Source organism: Astyanax mexicanus, chromosome 19, assembly GCF_023375975.1.
Source record: "Astyanax mexicanus isolate ESR-SI-001 chromosome 19, AstMex3_surface, whole genome shotgun sequence".
NCBI classification, from domain to species: Eukaryota; Metazoa; Chordata; class Actinopteri; order Characiformes; family Acestrorhamphidae; genus Astyanax; species Astyanax mexicanus.
This window is the reverse complement of record NC_064426.1, coordinates 35,951,919-35,975,356: the sequence shown is the minus strand read 5'-3', so window position 1 is coordinate 35,975,356 and position 23,438 is coordinate 35,951,919. Positions and strand designations below refer to the sequence as shown.

General features: G+C 38.5%; 1 protein-coding gene across 1 annotated transcript in view; it reads left to right on the top strand.

Annotated features, from left to right (window-relative positions):
• Positions 1–23,438, top strand: part of mrc2 (mannose receptor, C type 2) — a 75,330-nt gene that overhangs the window by 38,173 nt on the left and 13,719 nt on the right. The window contains exons 4-18 of the mRNA XM_049467876.1: positions 995–1,168; positions 1,321–1,485; positions 2,309–2,422; positions 3,571–3,714; positions 5,123–5,314; positions 7,117–7,271; positions 10,646–10,750; positions 15,579–15,694; positions 18,003–18,151; positions 19,475–19,692; positions 20,536–20,678; positions 20,889–20,976; positions 21,993–22,122; positions 22,243–22,275; positions 22,424–22,587. Of these exons, the coding sequence (XP_049323833.1) occupies positions 995–1,168; positions 1,321–1,485; positions 2,309–2,422; positions 3,571–3,714; positions 5,123–5,314; positions 7,117–7,271; positions 10,646–10,750; positions 15,579–15,694; positions 18,003–18,151; positions 19,475–19,692; positions 20,536–20,678; positions 20,889–20,976; positions 21,993–22,122; positions 22,243–22,275; positions 22,424–22,587 (2,090 nt within the window). The remainder of the gene's footprint in view (positions 1–994; positions 1,169–1,320; positions 1,486–2,308; positions 2,423–3,570; positions 3,715–5,122; positions 5,315–7,116; positions 7,272–10,645; positions 10,751–15,578; positions 15,695–18,002; positions 18,152–19,474; positions 19,693–20,535; positions 20,679–20,888; positions 20,977–21,992; positions 22,123–22,242; positions 22,276–22,423; positions 22,588–23,438) is intronic.

The following is a 23,438-nucleotide window of genomic DNA, read 5'->3' as shown; positions in this document are numbered from 1 at the left end:
AGTAGGTCCTGCCACAAGAGGGCTGCTAACCTAGAAAAGCTAATATGAAGGCTAATTTTGGGTAGTGTACCTCTTGGCGAGAGATTGTAGACTGTTAGACATGCCTCAGAGACATTTGCCCAATTGACAGACTTTGAAACAGGGTGTCACTATCTGCTAGCCACCATTGCCTTTGTTTTCATTGGTGTTTTGAAGGAGGAACCTGTACTGCTATAGATTGGAGCCATATTGTCTTTAGTGATGAATACAGGGTTTTGTTTGGGATCCGACATTGTTGTTCTGGTTTCGTCTGGCCTTGTGTTGAGCATTTCAACCCTGCCATTGCTGTGGAGCAACACACTGCCCCAACTGCTGCTGTAATGATCTGGGGAGCTCTCGCATACCGTAAGTCAGTCGGTCACCCATAATAGTAATTAGAGGGACATTAACAGCTCAATAATTTGTGTGTAGAAAATTCTACAGCCATATGTGTGGCCCCTAATAGCTTCATGGTGGCATTTTTATTACATAGTTATTATACCATATTTGCACTACTGTTTTACGGGTTCTGTTTATACTTGCACTGTCATGTCATTCCATCTTAATCACCCCCCCCCCCCCCCCCCATCACTATTGCACTAGTGTCTTGTGTCTCTTGTCTCATGTATGTCTATCTGTGTCCTTGTTGATTATACATCTATTTTCTGTACTTTTTGTAATTTTTGGGGAAGGAGAGTAAGGTAATTTCAATTCTCTGTATGGCCTGTACGTATGCAGTTTTAGAATAAAAATTACTTGACTTTACTTGATTTTTCAGCAGTATAATGCTCACCCACACACAGCAAAAGTTTCCCAGGAATGTTTTTTCCAGATTGCAATATTTACTTGGCCTACCTGATGTCCAGATTTATAGTTAATCAAGCATTTATGGGACCTGCAGGGTCTATTCTGATCAAGTAAACATGCTATTGCATGCTGGGAGTTGAAGTCTTTTCTTTGTCACCTTTTTTTATAGAGATCTACACTATTCAGGGGAACTCTCATGGCCGGCCCTGCTACCTGCCCTTCCTGTACGACGGCCAGTGGTTCCACAGCTGCACCAGTGTGGGGAGGGAGGACGGCCATCTTTGGTGCGCCACCACACACGACTACGCCAAAGACGAGCGCTGGGGATTCTGTCCAGTTAAGAGTGAGTCCAGTTAACCAGGCGAACACTGAAGAGTCCGTACTGTTTGTTCAGAAGTGATTCACATGTTCCACTGAGCTAACCTGCTTGGGTCACTGAAGTGAATTCTTGTTTTCTCTCTTTCTCTCTTTCTCTTGCTCTCTCTGTCTCTTTAGGTACAGACTGTGAGACATTCTGGGACACACACTCTCTAATGGACAACTGCTACCAGTTTAATTTCCAGGCCACTCTGTCGTGGAGTGAAGCTCGTACAAGCTGCCAGCAGCAGGGGGCAGATCTGCTGAGCATTATCAAGGTGGAGGAGCAGAGCTACATCAATGGTGAGAGACAGAGACCGTGAAATTAAACACAGTGGTTGCGGTGAAACATGTAGAACACAGGCATGAGTAACTGAAGAAAACGAAAAATAGTAATAGTAAAAAAAATATTCCTTATATATCTTTGGTATTCAAATTCAGTTAGTTAGTTAGTTGTAGTTTGTTAAAGCTTTGATGTAAATGTGGATAGCAATAATTTGAAGCTTAAAGACAGTGGGTAAATTCTGACACAAGGTGATCTACTGCTGTTGGCCTGTGTGGCAGTGTTTTAATCCATTTTTTACAGATAATATAGTGTACAGAGACTGATATGTCTCTTGATACTGGTGCCGAACAATGTATAAATAGTTTTTTCATATTATGATAGATTTTCTCATCGTATCAATATCATTACTGTTTAAAGAACACTGACCCCACTGTACATTTAATTAATTTTACAGAGTGTAAAAGAATCGAGTTAAATTAAATGATGTGCAGCAAAAGTTTTCTATAAATTACTGTGCTATGTAAGAAAGAGTATATGAATAGGATTTCAAAACATGATAAATAATGTTTATCATAAGATTGTTTTTAAATACTGTGATATGGTGTAAGTTGGGGCTCATAGCTAGGTTTTTGAACAAACAAAAAGTGTCATTTATCAGCATAAATTGGTCATATGACATCATTTTGACAAATCACGAAGAGTATGTACTTAAAAAATGTGAGATTACTTGCTCTTCAGTACATACACAAATATGGGTTTACTTACAGTACTTGCAGAGGCCATGATGTTTGAATATGTATATATGTGTATATATATTGTATGGGTGTGTGTGACCCCCAGGTTTGCTGACTGGCTATAGTGCCGCCCTCTGGATGGGTCTGAATGATCTGGATCTTAACGGAGGCTGGCAGTGGGCTGACTCCGCCCCTCTTAAATACCTCAACTGGGAGGCAGGTGAGAACCTAACACCCGCAGAGCAACACCCTTTATAACATACTTGCTTACTCATGTTTCCGACATTCAACAATAGCTGGATTAATTTGCTAATCACTGTAAATCTCTGATACTAATCTCTGACTCATAGTAGCTTCAAACAGTTTGTCACCTAGGTAATTTTAGGTAATTATGGGGACATTCCAGGATTTTGGTACATTTCAGGGGTGGTCACTTCTGAAAATTTGATCTTCAATTTGATCATTTTTAGTCATATATTTATTAAATACAGGTAATAGACTATCAAAAAGTTTGATTCATCAAGCTCAGGTATCAAAACAGTTTTTTTTATTAGATTATGCAATATATTTGGTAACTTACAGTAACAGGGTTGCGAGTAACAGGGTTGCAAATCTAGGCTAAGTTGTGGTTTACCCCAGGAACAGATGCTAACTGTAAAATTTAGCTATGTATACAAGATCAAGGACAAACATGGTTATATAAGTATATAAAGTAAATTTTGACTCTACTCATTATTAGTCTTACAATATGAGTAACAGGGTTGCGTTCACTGAGTGACACACAGAACTTGGACAAACATATTTGGAAAAAAAGTTTGAAAATTGTTAGAGCACTTACTCTTGGTCTTGCCATGTGGGCAGAAAATGTCCTTGTGATGTCACTTCCTTTGTGCCAGTAGACAAATATTTTGAACTCTTTCTCTGCCAGGTAAAATTCCTTATGGTAACAGGGTTGAGCGCATGTTGTGGGACACAACTTAATAGCATAAAAACTGTAACATGCAAAACAATGTAGAGCAAAGAAGTTGTTTTCATAAGTAAAGGAGATGCATATCAACAATATACAAGAGGAAGTCATTTATTTAGAGCCTATTTTAATTGTTAAATTTGCCAAAGGAGTTGGTCAACCAATGTGTGGGACAAGAGAAAACGGCCATTTTTTGAGGTGGTCCAAAGGTATTCGGTCTTTTGAATAATATAACCAAATTATACAGTTATAGTCATGTATATATTTTGGATACGTACATTTGAAATTTAAGTAGTGGGACAGGAAATGTATCAAAATCCTGGAATGTCCCTTATCTGTATTAGCTAGGATTCATTTGAATAAGGAGTATATGTTTGTGTGTGTGTTTGTTTGTGTTGTAGACCAGCCAAACCATGAGGAGGATCAGAACTGTGCCGTGATCCGCACTGAGAGCTCAGGCCGCTGGCAGAACAGAGACTGTTCGGTGGCTCTTCCTTACATCTGCAAGAAAAGACCCAACGCCACACTGGACCCCTTCACAACAGGTGTGTGTATAAAAATATGCACTACCGCAGGGTTTCTTAATCCCATTTCACACCAGATGCAGTAAATCCTGTATGCTCCTGTATTAATCAAGCCTTTTTCACACTGGCTAGAAAATCACACATGGTGCATATTAAAAATACACCCAAAGCAAATCTAGTGGCAGAAATAGTACAAAATGTACTTTCTTGAGTGAGAAGGAAGACGACTTTTTAGTTTTACTTTTTACATTTTCTCACAACTATGTGAACTTTCTACTCCTTACGTTTTTAAAAATAGCCTTATTACTCCTTTATCATTTCAACTTATTTTCATTACAACTCTTCATAATAAAAAAAAACTGTCCAGATAAATCTCTTCATCCAGATAGAGTGAATCTGATTGTGTTTGGATGTAGAGAAGTATAAACATATACTGATATTCCAACACCCTATTGGTTTATACTGTGATCCATCACACCTGCATACATCATGCCCACAGTCCAGCAAGAACGTAGCAGACATATTTAACATACCGTAGTTAAGTTGCAGAGACTAAAGAGAACTCAAGATCTTGAAATGTCCCAACTGAGCTTCTTTAATATATTTGCATTGTACTAAAATGCATTAATTTTAAATTGCTATAAATCCAGCTGAAACAGGGAGCCTGGTTTTTCAACATTAACATTTTAATAGAACATTATAGTCATTATGGCTTTTAGAAAAATGTTTTTGGGGAGGGGGGGTCAGGTAGTGCATTATAAACCCAGCCTGAGTTTTTATCCTTTTTTTTTTTTCATTTTTTTCTCCTTGTATTACTTTTACTTTTATGCTTTAAGTAGTTTTAAAATCAGTACTTTTACAATTTTACTTGAGTAAAAAGCTTGAGTTTTTACTTGAACCTTACAAAAGAAGCATTTTTAAACCCTAGTGCCTATACTTAGTAATAAATGTGACTAATTTTGACATCTTTGAGGTTAAAACACTCAGCATTAAACTGTGGAGCAGTGGAACTGTGTTCACTGGATTTAAGGTGCTCCATTAAATACTTCTAATATGAGTTGGAGAGTTGTGGATTAGTTGGTTTGGTGAACTTCCAATATCTTGACTTCACCTAACGCTCTTTTTGTCATCACATCAATGCTTAAAAATCTAGTAGAGAGCCTTCCCTGGATATTAGAAACAGTGACTCTAACAAAACCAGAATAAACTCTTTTTAATGCACTTAGTTTCAGATGAAACACTGAATGTGAACATATGTTCTCTTGATACTTGAGTCAATTTAGTGTAGTCCTTATTAAAGTATGTACGTTTGTGTCTGTGGTCCAATATGTTTTAGATTTTCTACATCATCTGTATATGTGTGTATACGTGTGTGTGTGTATGTGTGTGTGTGTGTGTGTGTGTGTGTGTGTGTGTGTGTGTATTTCAGAGTCTTGGGCAGATGACGGGCAGTATCAGTGTGATCTAGGCTGGCAGAACTTCCAGGCCGGCTGCTATAGATTGAACTCGGATAAGCTGGACTGGAACTCCGCCCAGAAAACCTGCCAGAAGATGGATGCCCATCTAGTCAGCATCCACACCCTACCAGAGCTGGAGTTCATCACTGTGCATATGAAGAAAGGTAAGCATAAGCACACACACACATACACATACATTTTATACACGTTAATTTGTTCCACATAAATATTGTCACACCTTAGCCTGTGTCTGTCCAGTGTCTTTCCTCTTTGGTTCCTTTCAACTCCTGTCCTCTGTTCTCTTGTTTTGTTTACCTGTCATGTTTCCCAGCCATGTGCTACTGTGTTTTGGTCCTGTCTCCGCCTTAGCCCCGCCTTGTCATCTGTAACCCCTCCTGTCTCATTTGTAACTCCCCCCCCTCATTACCTCCACAGGGGTCCCTAGTGTGTGCCTGTGTATAAATAACCCATATGCTCCTTTGTTGTTTGTCGTGCTTTTGTCTGATCTTGTCTTGTTACTCTGTCCAGATCTTGCTTATCTGTTTTGTTTAACCTCAGACCAGCTGTGTTTTTTTTTGTCTTCAGTGTTTCAGGTTTGCTTTTTGTAGTTTGTTTCTTTGTTTGTTATTTTTGCTTGTTTGTTTCATCTTTTATTTTATCCTCTGTTTTTACTATTTTGTTTTTGTTAGTTTAAATAATGGAAAATAAAGACTTGTGTTTGCATCCTTCCTCCTCCTCTGCGTTACAAATATAGTATAATCATAGAGCACCAAAACACCCTACCCCTCTATTTTGCATGTGTACACCTAGAGGTAGGGTTATTGTCCCTTGTTAGGATAGGGAGAGGGATAAGGTGAAGATTTAGGGCTGTGTGTGGTTTCCAAAATGATATGTACATTTTCTTTGTTAAAAATAGCAGTAAATATTTTTTTATGGCTATATATTTATCACTACTACCACCTAGAAAGGGTGTAGCAAATATATTCTGTTAACCTTAAGCAAGAAACTGACATAAACTTAGACTTGATCCACTGTTAAGTTGCAATACAAGGTGTTGTCATGTGAGCCCCTATTATCCCAGCTATCAGAGAACCTTCTAAGAACATCCAAAAAACATAACAGATTGAATGGTAAATTGAACATTCAGAAAATATTCTACTAACTAAAAACTGTAACTGGGATGCAAGCCATTGATTCATTTTGAGTCACTGGACTTGAGATGCTTAAATGTTAATAAAAACTAGAAAAATGGGGAGAGAGGTTCAAAAACAACTACTCCTAGTTTCTAACCACCTTCAGACAGCCTGCCACTGTTTTAGATCATTTTTGTTTTTTTTATGATCTTTGGTATGTTTTAAGTTTATTTATTTATTTATTTATTTTAGTTAACTTTTTTTGTGTTGGTTTGTTTTGGCAGGTTTTATTTATTTCTTACTTTTTCTTTTATTATAGTAAGTGCTTGTTTATATTTTACTATTTTATGTGTTTAGTTTTTTATTTATTTATCTGTAGTTGAATTTTTATTAGTTCTACAACCTTTTTTACCTATGATTTTATTTTTCCTACCCTTAAATTATTATTTTTACCTTATTTGTTTTATATCTTAAATTTTTTAAATAATTCTTATAACTTATCATAATGCTGTTTTTCATGCTTTTTTATTACTTATTTTGTTCTATCTACTTTTTTGTTGTTGTTGTTGTTGTTTCTGTCAATCCCTTCCCTATGTAATTGCTCGGCTGCGTTGTAAATGAGGGCCACCCTCGATGTACTCCATATTTAAATAAAGGTTGATTGACTGATTGATTGCACGGTAGTGTACATCAATATATTTGTATATGGAGAGGACCTTTTGGGCTGTACCATAAAATTTGAGAATGTAGATTTATCTTTTACTTCACATATGGAACTTTTTTGACAACCAAGTCAAAGCAGATCTCTCTGCCTTTCTATTTCTGTTCCTCAGATGTGGATGAGTTATGGATTGGACTGCACGACACTGCTATGCAGATGAATTTTGAGTGGACTGACCGCACCCCTGTTATCTTCACCTTCTGGCACCCCTTTGAGCCCAACAACTTCCACAATACCCAGGAGGACTGTGTGACCATGTGGGGGCTGGTGAGTGCCTCTTCTGATCCCTTATTCATATCTTACTTTTAATACTTATAGAGCATTTACAAGTCAGTATTGACATAATAAAACAATGCTTTTGTTTTATTAAACAATCATTTAACAGAAGATAAGGAGGATAATGATTTTTGAGGAGCTTAAATACCCAAATAGCATGAAGAATCGGACTGAGTACAGCTGATGTGTGGCAGCATTGGTTGAGACTTGGCATTGGCCATTTGGTATTGCCCATTGCTCAGGCCAATCCCATACTATACTCAGCAACTGGGGTGTTGGCGAATGTTACTAGGGCCAATTCCCATACTTTACTCAGCAGTTGAGGTGTTGGCAAATGCTGCTTGGGTCAATTTCCCATACTATACTCAACAACTGGGGTGTTGGCAAATGCTGCTTGGGTCAATTCCCATACTATACTCAGCAGTTGCGGTGTTGGCAAATGCTGCTCGGGCCAATTCCCATACTTTACTCAGCAGTTGAGGTGTTGGCCAATGCTGCTTGGGTCAATTTCACATACTATACTCAGCAACTATGGTGTTGGCAAATGTTACTAGGGCCAATTCCCATATTATACTCAGCAGTTGGGGTGTTGGCAAATGCTGCTTAGGCCAATTCCTATACTATACTCAGCAACTGGTGTGTTGGCAAATGCTGCTTGGGTCAATTCCCATACTATACTCAGCAACTGGGGAGTTGGCAAATGCTGCTCGGGCCAATTCTCATACTATACTCAGCAGTTGGGGTGTTGGCAAATGCTGCTTGGGCCAATTCCTATACTATACTCAGCAACTGGGGTGTTGGCAAATGCTGCTTGGGTCAATTCCTATACTATACTCAGCAACTGGGGTGTTGGCAAATGCTGCTTGGGTCAATTCCCATACTATACTCAGCAACTGGGGTGTTGGCAAATGCTGCTTGGGTCAATTCCCATACTATACTCAGCAGTTGGGGTGTTGGCAAATGCTGCTTGGGTCAATTCCCATACTATACTCGGCAACCGGGGTGTTGGCAAATGCTGCTTGGGTCAATTCTCATACTATACTCAGCAACTGGGGTGTTGGCAAATGCTGCTTGGGTCAGTTCCTATACTATACTCGGCAACCGGGGTGTTGGCACATGAAAAACTGAATTGACCCAAGTGATGTTGCTGTCTGTATACCTTGAATGCAGTTTTTATAACATATTCCCAAGCTTTACTCAACTGTTCTGATCCAGACTGATGGTAATCCAGTAGACTTTAGATCATTTCTCAAAGCACAATGGTAATTCCATTCTGTTTGGTTCTTCACTGTGTTTGAAGAAAGCCTTAGTGGAAGTGCAGCCCTATATACATACTGTGTTTATCAGCTCACTGTAGGCACCACTACATCAAATGCTGCACCATCACACTCTAATACGACACTGTAAAACCCTGTAAGAAGTGTACAGTCTCATCCAGCTCAGTAGACAGTCTGTACACACTGTCTATTTGCATTTCTTAATTTTAGCGTCTAAATTGATTATAGATTAATGTAGACCAAAGATTTCAACTTCTCATCCTCTGCTGCAGAGCCTTGAGCTCTACAGCCTACACAAAGTTCCTTTAAACGCTCAGTAAAGATTAAAAATGGAAGTCATAGGATGAAAAATAAATTCTTTTTTTAAGCATTTTAAATTGATCTTTCGTCTGAGTTGTTCTGAGTAGGTCGTGGTTAGTGACTGTGCAGGCTGCGGCAGGAAGTTCAGGAAAAAATCACTTGGCTGCTTTACGGTGGTGGATGGATTGCACAATGGACTCTTCTGCTTCCCAGAGTGCTGCTTTAGTCTAGCGTCCTGCAGTGTGTGTGGGCAGTTAGAGCTCTCTAACCATGTTGAGTCACTGTGCTATGCTACGTGGCTCAGGGGTGTGAAAAGAAGGGGTGTTGAAGAGGGGCTAAAAAATCAGGGCATAATTTAAACTAGTTTACTTACGCATACTTTAAGCTTTTAGCTTATTTAACGGCATCTTATATAATGGACTACAGCTACATTTACTATACAGAATAAATTACATTTAAAAGAAGGTGTATAATTTGGATTTACTGGTGTATGACTGCATTTCAAGGGTCCACTGTATTGACAGAAGCTTTGGGACACATTGGGACACATGCATACATTCATACATTCATTGTTTCTTTTAAAATCGGGTGTTTCAAAATTTTGTTTTTCTTGCTTACATTGGAGAATCTGTCTCAAATGTGTTTCTACCAGAAGTTGAAGCAATGCTTTTTTGATTTTATTGCATTCAGCAAAAAGAGCATTAGTAAGATCACCTTTATGATATTATTGGATGACCACCACCCCACCTCAGCTCATTCCAAACTACCCAACACATCTGAAAAGTACATGATGTAGCACAATCATTAATAGAGGGGGTTTTACTGTATACTACTCTAGCCCACATCTGGCATTAGAGTAATGCTAGCACTAGTAGGTTTACATGTATCTGTATCATCCTGTATCATTACACGGCCAATCACCCAACCCACTTACTAGGACTCCCCCTATCACTAGTGATGCCCCAACACACCAGGAGGGTAAAGACTGACACATGCTGCCTCCAATACATGTGAAGTCAGCCATCGCTTCTTTTCGAGCTGCTGCTGATGCAGCATTACCGAGCAGCCAGCGTGCTTGGAGGAAAGCGCAGCGACTCGGCTTTGATACAACAGCTCACAGATGCCCTGTGCTGCAGACATCACCGTAGGAGTGATGTGGGGAGAGAGCGGCATCTACCCACCTGGAGGGAGCAGGGCAAATTTTGCTCCCTCTGAGCGCCGGAAGCTTGATGGCAAAGCTGCATGAGCGGGGGTTTGAACCCACGACCTTAGACCGCTTTAGACCGCTGGACCAACTCGGCGCCAGCTGTAGGTACTTTTGCACACATATGTAAAGCACATTTTGTAAAATTAGCCGTGGAATTAACAAATAAATCTATGGCGATGTGCAAGGTGGTCTGTAAGTGAGGTGTGTTCAGATAGATTTCTGGTGTTTTGCTATCTTGGCAGCAGAAAACACACCCATAATTAACCAAGAGAAATAGTGCATGCCTTTTGCACATTTTGAGCCGCACAAGGAGTACTTCTCCCATCGTTATGATAGCAAAGACACACAGACACGCCCTAAGTTAAGCTACACGGTGCACAGTTGATGGCTCAGCAATAGATTACTGAAATAAGGCCCTGAGACTAGCTGTTCAAACACATAGAATCAGGTTATTCTACTGTATTGGAATAAAAACCTGCACCCACGCCGGTCCTTTGTGGATATATTTGGTGAACCATGGTGAAGAGCATAAAACTCACTGTATTTTTTTCATTGTGTGTCCATCTCTGTGTGTGTTGTAGGAGGGCCGCTGGAATGATAGCCCCTGCAATTTCTCTTTGCCCTCCATCTGCAAGAAAGCTGCTCAGAAAATAGATGGACGGATCCAGGACCATGGCTGCAGAAAGGTATTCTATACTTCTTTTTATTTTCATCTCTCCCTTCATCTCTCTCCAAATGCAGTAACTTTTATCCTTTACGACATGCCACACCCCCACTCTCTTTCTCTTTTCTCTTACTTTTCTCTTATCTCCCTCTGATCAGACCAACGTAAAAAAAAAAAAAAAAAGCCAACTCTTTAAAAGCACTGGTTAAGAAAAGGCAGTTATTATGAATACACACTTGCTCATGCTTTACAAGGTTTGGCAACATGATAAAAACATGATTTCACAATGTTTGAACACACTTTTACAATACTCAATATTCATCACAGTACATGCAGTACATGCATCAGTATCAGCAGACTCTTAACAACTGATTCATCAAGATTCTCAATAAGCTCAGAAAGGTATATTGTGTAATGCAACAACAAAAGTCTATCACATTTTATGGGCTCTTTTATGGGAATTCCAGCAGGCACTGGATGTCAATTTTGTATCAGAAATACATTGTAAGGATGTCAGACAGATGTTGGATTGTAGTAAAAAATAAACATTGTGATGATGTTAAAACCTACAGGAAAGCTGTTGAATATTTGTTGGGAATGAAAGTAACTTGTGTAGCACCGGGTTAACGTCCAACATTAGACAGATGTTAAGTTTGGTTACTTAATATTATGACTTAAAAGTAGCTGTATATTTTGTTTATCAATGATAGAGTTTTCTGCTTTTGTGGATGTTAACATTATGAAATGTTGGATTTTGGTCACTACTATACCTCAAAACTAAATATTATAAATACTGTTGACATTTAATAGATGTTGCATTTTGATTACTACTGTACTCCAAAACTAAATATTATAAATATTGTTATTTAACATTCAGTAGATGTTGGATTTTGGTTACTACTATACCTCAAAACTAAATATTATAAATATTGTTATTTAACATTTAGTAGATGTTGAATTTTGATTACTACTGTACCTCAAAACTAAATATTATAAATATGCTATTTGACATTTAGTAGATGTTGGATTTTGCTAATTACTGTACCCCAAAACTAAATATTAGAAATATTGTTATTTAACATTTAGTAGATGTTGGATTTTGGTTACTACTATACCTCTAAACTAAATATTATAAATATTGTTATTTGACGTTTAGTAGATGTTGGATTTTGGTTACCACTATACCTCAAAACTAAATATTATAAATATTGTTATTTGACGTTTAGTAGATGTTGGATTTTGGTTACTACTATACCTCAAAACTAAATATTATAAATATTGTTATTTGACGTTTAGTAGATGTTGGATTTTGGTTACCACTATACCTCAAAACTAAATATTATAAATATTGTTATTTGACGTTTAGTAGATGTTGGATTTTGGTTACCACTATACCTCAAAACTAAATATTATAAATATTGTTATTTGACGTTTAGTAGATGTTGGATTTTGGTTACTACTATAACTCAAAAATAAACATTTTAAATATTGCTATTTGACATTTAGTAGATGTTGGATTTTGTTTACTACTGTACCTCACAACTAAATATTATAAATATTGTTATTTGACATTTAGTAGATGTTGGATTTTGCTAATTACTGTACCCCAAAACTAAATATTATAAATATTGTTATTTGACATTTAGTAGATATTGGATTTTGGTTACTACTATACCTCTAAACTAAATATTATAAATCTTGCTATTTAATATTTAGTAGATGCTTGATTTTTGTCAATACTATACCTTAAAACTAAATATAATAAATATTGTTATTTGTCATTTAGTAGATGTTGGATTTTGGTCAATACTATACCTTAAAACTAAATATTATAAATATTGTAACCTGCCTTAATAGATAACATAATAGATAGCAACAGCTGGTGATGCTGGTGGCAGTCAGTCTGCACAAACCTGCCAGAGACATATTGTAAATATTACAGCCTCAAACACTCACAAAGACACACACATACATGCAGAGAGAGAGGAAAGAAAAAGAGAGAGACAGTGAGAGATAGAGAGAGAGACGTGCACACACACACACACTCACTCACACATGCACACACACACACACACACGCACCAAGTTGTGAGTATCTTCATACATCTGCTAAATCTATTTCTCTTTCCGACCTCATTCCTCCTCTGTGTGTTCTGCTCCTTCTTCTCTGTTCTTTCTCTCCTTCTGCTCTCTCACTCTTGACTCTATCTTTCTTTTAAAATCATCCTCTCCTAAACCACACAGATAGTTTTTTGTGTGTGTATTCAGGTTATTAGTTGAATAAATCTTTGTTTGTGCTTTCATTCACTTTACCTCAATATGACCCCGTTGTTTGTCTGAGTTGCAATATGAGCTCCCCCTGAAATGCTGCATTCTAGGTGGCCCGGACAAGCAAGCCAGAGGTCAAAGGCCACCACATTTCTCAGGCTCACAATGCAGCAAATAAATAAATAAATAACATTTCTATTTGGTTCCATTCATTGTATTTATTTATTGTTTTTTTGTTTGTTTTATTTTGGAAGATTGCAATTGAACATTTCATTATAAGTGGTCCAAAGTGAATATTCTCTTCATATTTAAGGGGCTTTAGTCAGGATTTTAGAAAAAAAAAACACCTCTAGAGGTTATGTAGGTGAACGTTGCAACACTGGAACCATAATTTCCCCCTTTATGTCCACATTTCATTCATGCTAGTGCTGGGCGGTATGCCCAAAAATGCATATAACAGTATTTTTCAAGATTTTATTATTTTTTTTTTTTTTGCATGACTAGGCTTTAATATAGGTGTGTGAGTTACTGTACTGTTAGGAGTACATATAATATAAAAAAATAAGGCTTTTAATTAAGACTTTGATTAGAATTAGGTTTAATTTGTCCCACAAAATTAAACAAAATTTAGAAATCAGATTTTATTATCAGAAAACATCTGAAGAATATAAACAGTAGACCTTAAAAAGAGATACGCCAATACATTTAACACAACTTCCTTAACAAAATATTACAAATATTGTTAATAGTTCCATAAACACTATTAAAAAGATATTTCTCAAAAGCTTGTAAGACACAAGTTTAATATCAATTTACTATATGTTATTATTGAACCTTATAGACGCATTACAGTATTAAACTCAGCCACAGTTCCCTTCTTTCTCCAGTAAAAAATACATTCAAATCATCCTTTAAGCTACAGTATTAATGTATAATGTAATGTATGTAATGGCTGTAGTTACTGCTTTATTTTGCTTGAATAAAACACTCACACAGCAGGAACAGTAGCAGGAGCTGTTCCGATTTCTCTCCAGAGGGGCCATCAAACTTCAGGGTCTGAGGGTCATACTGGGGTTAGCATTTTACCCTGATATGTGAACTTGCCCATTACAACAGTTATTGTCTTCAAAGCACAACGATTAATCTATTAGCACATAGAGTTCGGCTTAAATATTATTGACTATCCTGTAGTGAGTAATGAGCTCCAATGAGTTTATCAGTCACTACCTGTGTTAGTGTTTTTGTATTGTTAGCTGCAGTTTACCAGGCTTACATTTATTACATTTACATTTAGAAGATTATTCCAAAGCTTTAATGTGCTCATCATTGTTAGTGATTAATCTACATGTATCTACTCAATTCATTATGGAAAGTCACTCAGTTAAGCAAATACATATTTACAGTGTTTTAAAGTTTTAGCGGTAATCAGTGGTTAGTAAAGCGAAGTGAAGCGAAACTGAAACTAAAAACAGCTATATGGGCTTACTCTAAAAATCCTAAATTAAAACCCTAAATTAACCTGGGATTATTCTTAAGGACAGATGTTAAATATATATTTATATGCATAGAATACTTCTTAACTTAAATTTTGGTAATGTCACGTCTTTGCCCTGTTTCCCTTTCGTTTCCCGTCTGTGCTCGTGTTTCTGTGTGTTTACCTTTTCCTCGTGCCTGTCATTTCCCCTAGTGCTCTGTCTGTATTCATCTGTAGCTCCGCCCTTGTGTTTGCCCATGTCTTTACCTTTACTGTTTTCACCTGTGTTCATTTGTAGCTCCGCCCCTCATTAATCAGTCCCCAGGTGTTACCTGTTCCCTTTCCCGTGTGTGCCTTGTGTGTGTATTTAAGCTCCTTTTTCTTCAGTGTTCGTTTGTCGGTTCTTGTACGTGTCTACGTCTGTTTTGGCTGCGTTTCTGTTAGTTCTTGAGATCCTGTTTTTGTTTTATTGTTTGCTGTTGTCATTAAAGATTACTTGTGTGTGTGTCCGCTCTCCTCGTCTGTCCTTTCACACAGCGTTACATTTATATTTCTTGTACATTTCTTGGTTTGTCATTCACAGATTTCCTCTGTGTTGTTTTAGACAAACAGATTATTCCTAATTAATTTTCTACATATTTTACACATAGTTTTGAATTAGCAAAGGAAGAAAAAATGTCTATAAATGCTCTATTATATTTACATGAACAATTTAAGAATTTTCCATTCCACTGTAATGTCATTTAATCTTCCTTTACTTTTTTTTTACGAGATGACGTTTTGTTATTAAACTGACAACATTATATATTGGGTTTATACGAAGCGTGCTGATGTTGAGTCCCAGTGTTTTTCTGATTTAAGCAAAGTTTATTCAGTCCTGTATTTTTATCTCGTGAGACATCTGCTTCAGGAGTTTATGGGAGGTCAGACGCCCAGAGAGAGAACGCATCTGTCCCCAGCTGAAGCGGCTGGCTTGACAGCTGGAGGACTTACGCTTATTTGGCTGCTTTGGAGATTTTTTTTTCTCTCTGAGTACATGATCATGTATGCATAAAATACATCTCTCTCATCCCCCTCTCCCTCTTTTTCTCTTTCTTTCTTCTCTCCAGGCTTGGAAATGGCACAGTCCTGCATGTTTCTGGGTTGGAGAGGAGCCGATAACCTTTAACACTGCCAGAAGAGCATGTGCCAGCAAGAATTCCTCATTGGTCGTTATTAACAACAGGTAATATACTGTACAGTCATGGGAAAGAAGTATGTAAACTGATTACATGAAGTGTTACCTCAGGGGGTGGTTTGGGAACACCCACCACCCACCCACTGGCCAGTATAGTCATGGCAAGGCAATGCCTATTATTTGTTTGAGTTTGAGTGAGGCTTAATAGTAGGTGCCATTTAGATGGAAGATTCTATTTCTGATTTTTTGCATGCATATATTATTCCTCGATCAACAGTGTCACATGTGGAATATCGGGAATACGTAATTAAAGACATTAATTACCACCCACATTGGACTACGCAGTGCATTGGGAAGTAATGATCATGACCGGCAACATCTGGCTAGAATTATCCATGTATACCATGTATACCTATACCAAATTCCAAATAAAAATATTGTCATTTAGAGCATTTATTTGCAGAAAATGAGAAATGACAGAAATAACAAAAAGATGCAGAGCTTTTAGACCTCAAATCATGCAAATAAAACAAGTTTTAAGAGTTCAGAAATCAATATTTGGTGGAATAACACTGGTTTTTGATTACAGTTTTCATGCATCTTGGCATGTTCTCCTCCACCAGTCTTACACTCTGCTTTATACCACTCCAGGTGCAAAAATTGAAGTAGTTCAGCTTGGTTTGATGGCTCATGATCATTCATCTTCCTCTTGATTATATTCCAGAGGTTCTCAATTTGGTTAAATGAAAGAAACTCATCATTTTTAAGTAGTCTCTTTTTTCCAGAACTGTTGGGGCATATTTAATGCAATAGGCCCTATACACACATTATGTAGCTCAGTGCTGAGTGCTCTAGCTTCCATGGGATCTGGCAAAAGTCATTGAACACAATATAAGTTGTCATGTCAGTGTAGAGTAAGTAATATTCTGATCACTTCTGGGACACTGTCTTCTAAAATTAAGGGTATTAATGGGGAATCTGTTCCCCTTTGCTGTAGTAACAGTCTCTGTTCTTCATAGAAAGCTTTATGGAAGATTTAGACACATTGCTGTATGAGTTTGATTGCATTGCGCCACAAGAATATAAGTATGTTGAGGTACTGATGTTGGATTATTAGTTTTCGATCCCAAAAATGCCATTCAAAACCTCCCTTAAGTCTAAAAGAACCTTTAGGGCTCTATTTTAGTAATCTATAGGCGAGCCATCAACCGCACAGTTCACAGCTTGATTTAGGGTGTCAGTGTGTCTTTGCTATCATAACAGCAGGAAAAGTACACCTTATGCAGCTCAAAATCTGCAAAAGGAATGTACTAATTCTGTTCATTAATCATGGGTGTCTTTTGGGCTTAATGTGTAATAAATCAGTCAGCGTTTCACTTGTCATTCAGTTTAAGACTCAGATTGGTATTTTAATGGTCCAGAGGAAAATGTAAATTTCCTGCTTGTCAGATCATTAACGCTAACAGTAATGTTATTTTTTGTTTGTGTTCTGTTTATTTTTCATGTAAAAGTTGGGTTTGTGCACTGATGTGTGTCCATGTATGTGTACAATGAGCAGGGGTGGACATTCACTGAGTGTGCACGGTGAACCTGAGCTGCCAAGATAGCAATGAACGTTTGACAGTTGACTGTTGTCAGGGTTTAAATCCGTCAGTGGGGCATCTTTGCTTTCCATTGCCAAGAAATGTACCTGAACACACCTCACATACAAACCACAACACCCATCAGTTTTGATATATTCACAAGTGCTGTTGCTATTTAAAGGACACGGACACGACACAAAATGGTGAATCTGAGCTGCCAAGATAGCAATTAACGTTTGACAGTTGACTGTTGTCAGGATTTAAATCCGTCAGTGGGGCACCTGTGCTTTTCGTTGCCAAGAAATTTACCTGAACACACCTCACATACAAACCACAACACCCATCAGTTTAGATATGTTCACAAGTGCTGTTGCTATTTAAACGACACGGACACGACACGGTGAACCTGAGCTGCCAAGATAGCAATAAACGTTTGACAGTTGACTGTTGTCAGGGTTTAAATCCGTCAGTGGGGCACCTTTGCTTTCCATTGCCAAGAAATGTACCTGAACACACCTCACATACAAACCACAACACCCATCAGTTTAGATATGTGCACAAGTGTTGTTGCTATTTAAACGACACGGATACGACACGACACGACACGGTGAACCTGAGCTGCCAAGATAGCAATGAACGTTTGACAGTTGACTGTTGTCAGGGTCTAATAAAGAAAAATTTAAGACATGTTAGACATCTTAAATATACAGCATATTAACAATGAAACAAACAATTACCTCTCAACTTATAAACGTGTGTGTGTGTGTGTGTAGGTTTGAACAGGCATTTGTGAACAGTCTTGTGTTTGGTCGTTCTGAGGATCATTTCTGGCTGGGTCTTCATAATGAGAACAGCACTGGCCCTTTCCACTGGCTCACCGGAGAGGAACTGACGTACACAAACTGGAACCGGGACCAGCCAGGTATACACACACACACACACACACACACAGAAAGACACACACATCTGCATGCATGCAGAATCCAACCTTTAGTCAAAGGCCACATTTTCACAGCACTTACAGCAGCATATCCAGGAAAGATAGCCAATCAATACAAATCCAGTTCAGACCAGTGCCAGCATCGCTGAGTAATATTAGCAAAATAAAGCTTTTAATGAGTCACAGTAGGAAAAAGTGACTTGTTTGCTTTCTATCCAGACAGGCATGTCTGGATATGTAAAAACTGTACTCTCAGCTAGTTGAGAGATGAGACACTGCGTTTGTTTTTGTGGTGAATACAAATTTGGGCTCAAGCATCTAAAAGAAAAGTAGGTAACACTTTACTTGGATGGTCCATTTTATGGTCTTGTTGATGCTCAACTGACATTCAACTTACACTGAATTGAATGTCCATTAAATTGAACTTAACCCTATGTTGAATGTGAATTATTCAAAATAGAACCTAACCGTACACCTAACCCTAACCTTAACCCTTAATCAACCCTAAAATCTAACTGTACACCTAACCCTAACCTTAACCCTTAATCAACCATAAAATTAAACCCTACACCTAACCCTTACCCTAACCTTAACCTAAAATTAAAATCTAACTCTAAACCCAATCCTAAAATATTAAGATAAGCATTTGGATTAGAGTTGAATGTAGGGTTATATTCAACAGAGAATCATTTACTTTCACCTTGTAGTTCATTTACATTTAATAGAGATGTAGTTGAATGTTAGTTGAATGTCAGTTAAGCATCAAAGAGGCCATCAAATGGACCATCCAAGTAAAGTATGATAAAAATAAGAAAACAGAATTGGCCCGCTCACCCGGGTGGGTGGATGGCGCTCTCTCCCCACATCACTCCTAGGGTGATGTCTGCAGCACAGGGTGTCTGTGAGCTGATGTATCAGAACCGAGTCGCTGTGCTTTCCTCCAAGCGCGCTGTGATGCTGCTCGGCAATGCTGTATCAGCAGCAGCTAGAAAAGAAGCGATGGCTAACTTCACATGTATCGAAGGAGGCATGTGCCTCCTGGTGTGCTGGGGTTTTACTAGTGATAGGGGGAGTCCTAATGAGTGGGTTGGGTAATTGGCTGTGCTAAATTGGGGAGAAAATAGGAAAAAAGTAGTTTCGATTTGGAGTTAGTTAAACTTCTAAAAGGTTAATATTTAAGGACTAAGGAATAAAGAAGCTTTCGTTAACATGATCGCCAGAATCAGTCATGATGCACATCGTGCATTAAAGCAGATGAGAACGTTCTATAACTTTGTGAACTGTCATGTGATCTTTCACCCCCAGCCTCTATAAAAGGTGGATGTGTAGCGATGGCGACGGGACACGCTACAGGCCTGTGGGAGGTAAAGGAATGCTCGACTGCTCGCTCCAAATACATCTGCAGACAGGATAAAGGCTCCACCGTTCCCCCTACACCCCCGAAACCTCAGCCCACGCCTTCCCTGACTGGGACATGTCCTTCTGACTGGAAAACCTCTGGCACTCTGCGCCACTGCTATAAGGTATGTGTGTGTTTTACTCTGAGGCATTTAGAGTGGCTTAGCAGACTAAGATGCTGGCCTAAGGCCACTACGGCCTAAGGAAGGAGCGCAAGTTTCCGGAAAATCCTGAGTAATGCTGCCTCACCCTCAGCAGCCAGAGCCTGAGTGAGCACAACTGACCATGCTCTCTCTCTGAGTGTGTTTCCCTATTTAACTCTTATTTTAACTTCGTACGTATCAGAGGAGGCATGCACTCATCCTGACCATCCTGAAGACAGAAGCATTGCAAGTGATAGGAATAGTCTTAATAAGTTATACGTGGTATAATTGACTCCATTGGCTACATTATGGAGTAAATTGAGTAAAAAGTAAAAAACGTTAGCCCAGTTATTTGTGGGTTTAGCTATTTTGGCCACACCCACCGCTAGCAGGTGACATTTGATGGCTATGTGCTGTAGTGCCTTGAAATCTCCATAGACAAATAGCTCAAACTAAAGAGGTCAAACTAAATTAACCATCATAAGATGCCACCTTTAAAACCAATCATTTGGTTTCAGATGTCTGCCCTGCTATAGCTGCCATAGCCAACTGTAAGTTCTGTTAGTAGCTTTGTGTTCCTATGTTAACCTACATCACTCAGTCATCTATCATTCATTTGGAGCATATTTATTAGTCAAATTATACATACATACGTACATCTTTAGATCAATAGACCTATCCATAGTTTTACAGTGTTATGATGGATATGATATGATATGGTTATGATAGTAACTGATAAAAGTATCAGTGGTTGTAAGGGGCTTGAATGTGTCTGTTATCCACAGTGTGTTTATGAATGTGTTCTTGCTGCTGATCTCCTGGTAGGTCTTCCATGCAGGCCAGCTGGAGAAGAAGCTGACTTGGATCCAGGCCCATACATTTTGTCGTAAGCATGGAGCCGAACTGGCCAGCTTCAGTGGCCCAGATGAGGAGGCCTTCATCTTCCAGGTCCTTCATGGGGCCTTTGGGTAAGTGGTTGGGAGAGCATGTCTTTAGATGAGCATGTATAATATATTTTTTGTATTATATTGATGTATATTTTTGTGTATATGTGATTAGATTGTCCATGGTTTACTTTTTAAAAGATCCAGTATGTGAATGTATAGTGTTACTATGCAGAAATTTGCAACTTAATTGTGCGTGTGTGTTTGTTTCTCTCTGATTGGCTGTGTATACAGAGAGGAGGACGATCATGAGCAGCACTGGATCTGGATTGGCTTGTCTCGTCGGGACAGTGAAAGCTGGACATGGAGTGATGGATCTGCTGTGAGTGGGTCTATAAACTTCTATAAACTTATTAGTAACACTTCATTCATACATATTTTGGGACTATAAGGCACACCGAATTATATGGCACATTTTAAGCAACACTAGTAAGGATGCCTACATCGAAGTAAACAAGGGTGTCGCCACGTTTTCCTTCTAAAGGGGAAGCTGGGGGATGTGCCTAAGTAAACAAAAGTTTAATTCTTAAAAAAGAGTTTTCTAACAAAGTCAGACAAGCAGTGGATGTTAATCTACACAGATTTCTATCCTAAAAAAACTGTTTATTTGGGTGAGTAAAGCGCTTTTGTTTATTTACAATATGCTTGGATTTCCAATATTTTGTTTAAGGGTGAGTTTTCAGTGAAGTTTCTCCATCTCTAAGGCTAGGTGCAGCAGCATTAGCATTAGCTGCTAACTGCGGCACTAGCGGGATGTAAATGGCACCCGATAGCGCTAGACTGAGGAACCCTAAGTGTTTCAGTAACCCAGAGCAATATTAGCTAGCGGTTCATCCCACATAGCTTGTTTTCACATGGCAAACACGCAGACTTATACTCCTCCAATATACTCGTCCTTATGCAGCTAATGCTAATGATGCTGCACCGAGCCCTAGTGCTGGAGAAACTTTACTGAAAACTCATTCTTATAACGTTGTACTTCAGAGGAGTTGCTTTACTGCTCCTTAATACCTGACTGATAGAATTCATACATAAGACGCACTGGATTCTAAGTTGATTTTTGGGAAAATTTAAAGATTTTAAGTGTGCTTATAGTCCGAAAAGTACGGCAATAATTATTATATGTAAATCATTTATACAGTCAGTGTATTCAGTTGAATAAAGCTCATGTATCTGCAGACACATCTAATGGCTTTTTATTGTTGAGTTTAAATTCTGAGATTTAAGATATGTCTAAGTTTCTTTAGGAAGTATCTTATTTTTTCTTCACATTTTTGCTTCATCTCTCTCTTTTGTTCTCTCTCTCTCTCTCTCTCTCTCTGTTGTTCTCTCTCTCAGGTGTCCTATCAGAATTTTGGCAGGGATGCGTATAGTACAGCTCGCTGTGGAGCGGCGAACCCTGCTGATATGAACTGGCTGAAGGCTGAATGTGATACTGAGCTGGACTGGATCTGCAAAATACCAAAAGGTGTGCTCTCTCTCTCTCTCTCTCTCTCTTACACACACACAAACACACACATACACACACACTCACACACACACACACACACATGCACATTCTTACCTATGTCTGTTTTGTTTGCTGCAGGCAAAGCAGAGGTGGAGCCTGAAATTACTGAAGGTCAGTAATGGAAATATTATAGAGATTTTATAGAGTTATGCATTTTTTTACATTACCACAACGTGGTGTATATTGCAATTTTTTGGCCAAATTTGAAGCGGTACACAAATTTAACTGAAGGTGTGTGTGTGTGTGTGTGTGTGTGTAGACTCTGGTCAGGAGTGGGTGGATTTCCAAGAGGCTCAGTATAAGCTATTTGAGCATCGCACCACATGGGAGCAGGCCCAGAGGATTTGCAGCTGGTTTCACGCCTCTCTTGCCTCCATACACTCCAACGAAGAGAAACAGTTCTTGGCAGGCACTGTGCGCAAGGTACACACTCACAAACATACATCTTTCACTACCCCACACCCTAAAGTAGGTGTTTTTTGGATAGATGGACTGCTCTTTGAATAAACCACAATTAAAGGCAGCCAGTCAGATGAAGGAAAGATCATTTTATTCCACCAATAAGCCATAATATTAAAACCATTGAAAAGTGAAAATAAGGGACCATTAAAAATAATATTTTCTGTAGTAACTCATAACATGATCAAAATGTATCATCAGATATTATGGAAATATGCTGAGTTTAAGCACTGGCAGCTCTTGTCAGCAGAGCTTTAGCCAGTATTTTCTTATTTGAACTGTGCAGTATGTCACAGTAATTTGTTTGTAATAATGTGCTGGCGCCATGGTAACTGGCGAGCTGGCTAATCCTTTAGCTTCTGCTAAACAGGTAATCACTGAGCTTCAGTAAGGTTGCTAACCACAACTAGGTAATTTATTACTACAACCAATGCAGTCAAGACAGGAATGCCAATGTGTGTCAGGCCAGACAACATGCGTGAGCTTGGCATCTAGGGAGGAGTGGGTGGGGCAGAAGACTCTATCCAGTGTTTAGAAATTATACTCCTGTAGCCATTTCACACAACCACTCGCATTTATTACTTATTGTTCCTTTAAGGCCCTTTGCCCTGCACATTTTAGGGCTTTTTCTGCTTTACCACACCCACTTTAACTCATAATAGGCTGTTATTAACCTGGTTAGGTGGATCAGGTGTGTTAGGAGCAGGAAAAAAACACCAGAAAGAGAAATACTGGGCTAGATGACCAGATCAGAACACATTGTAAGCATAAGGCAGAACTTGTGGGGTGCTTCAAGTATGCAGTGGACACTAGCT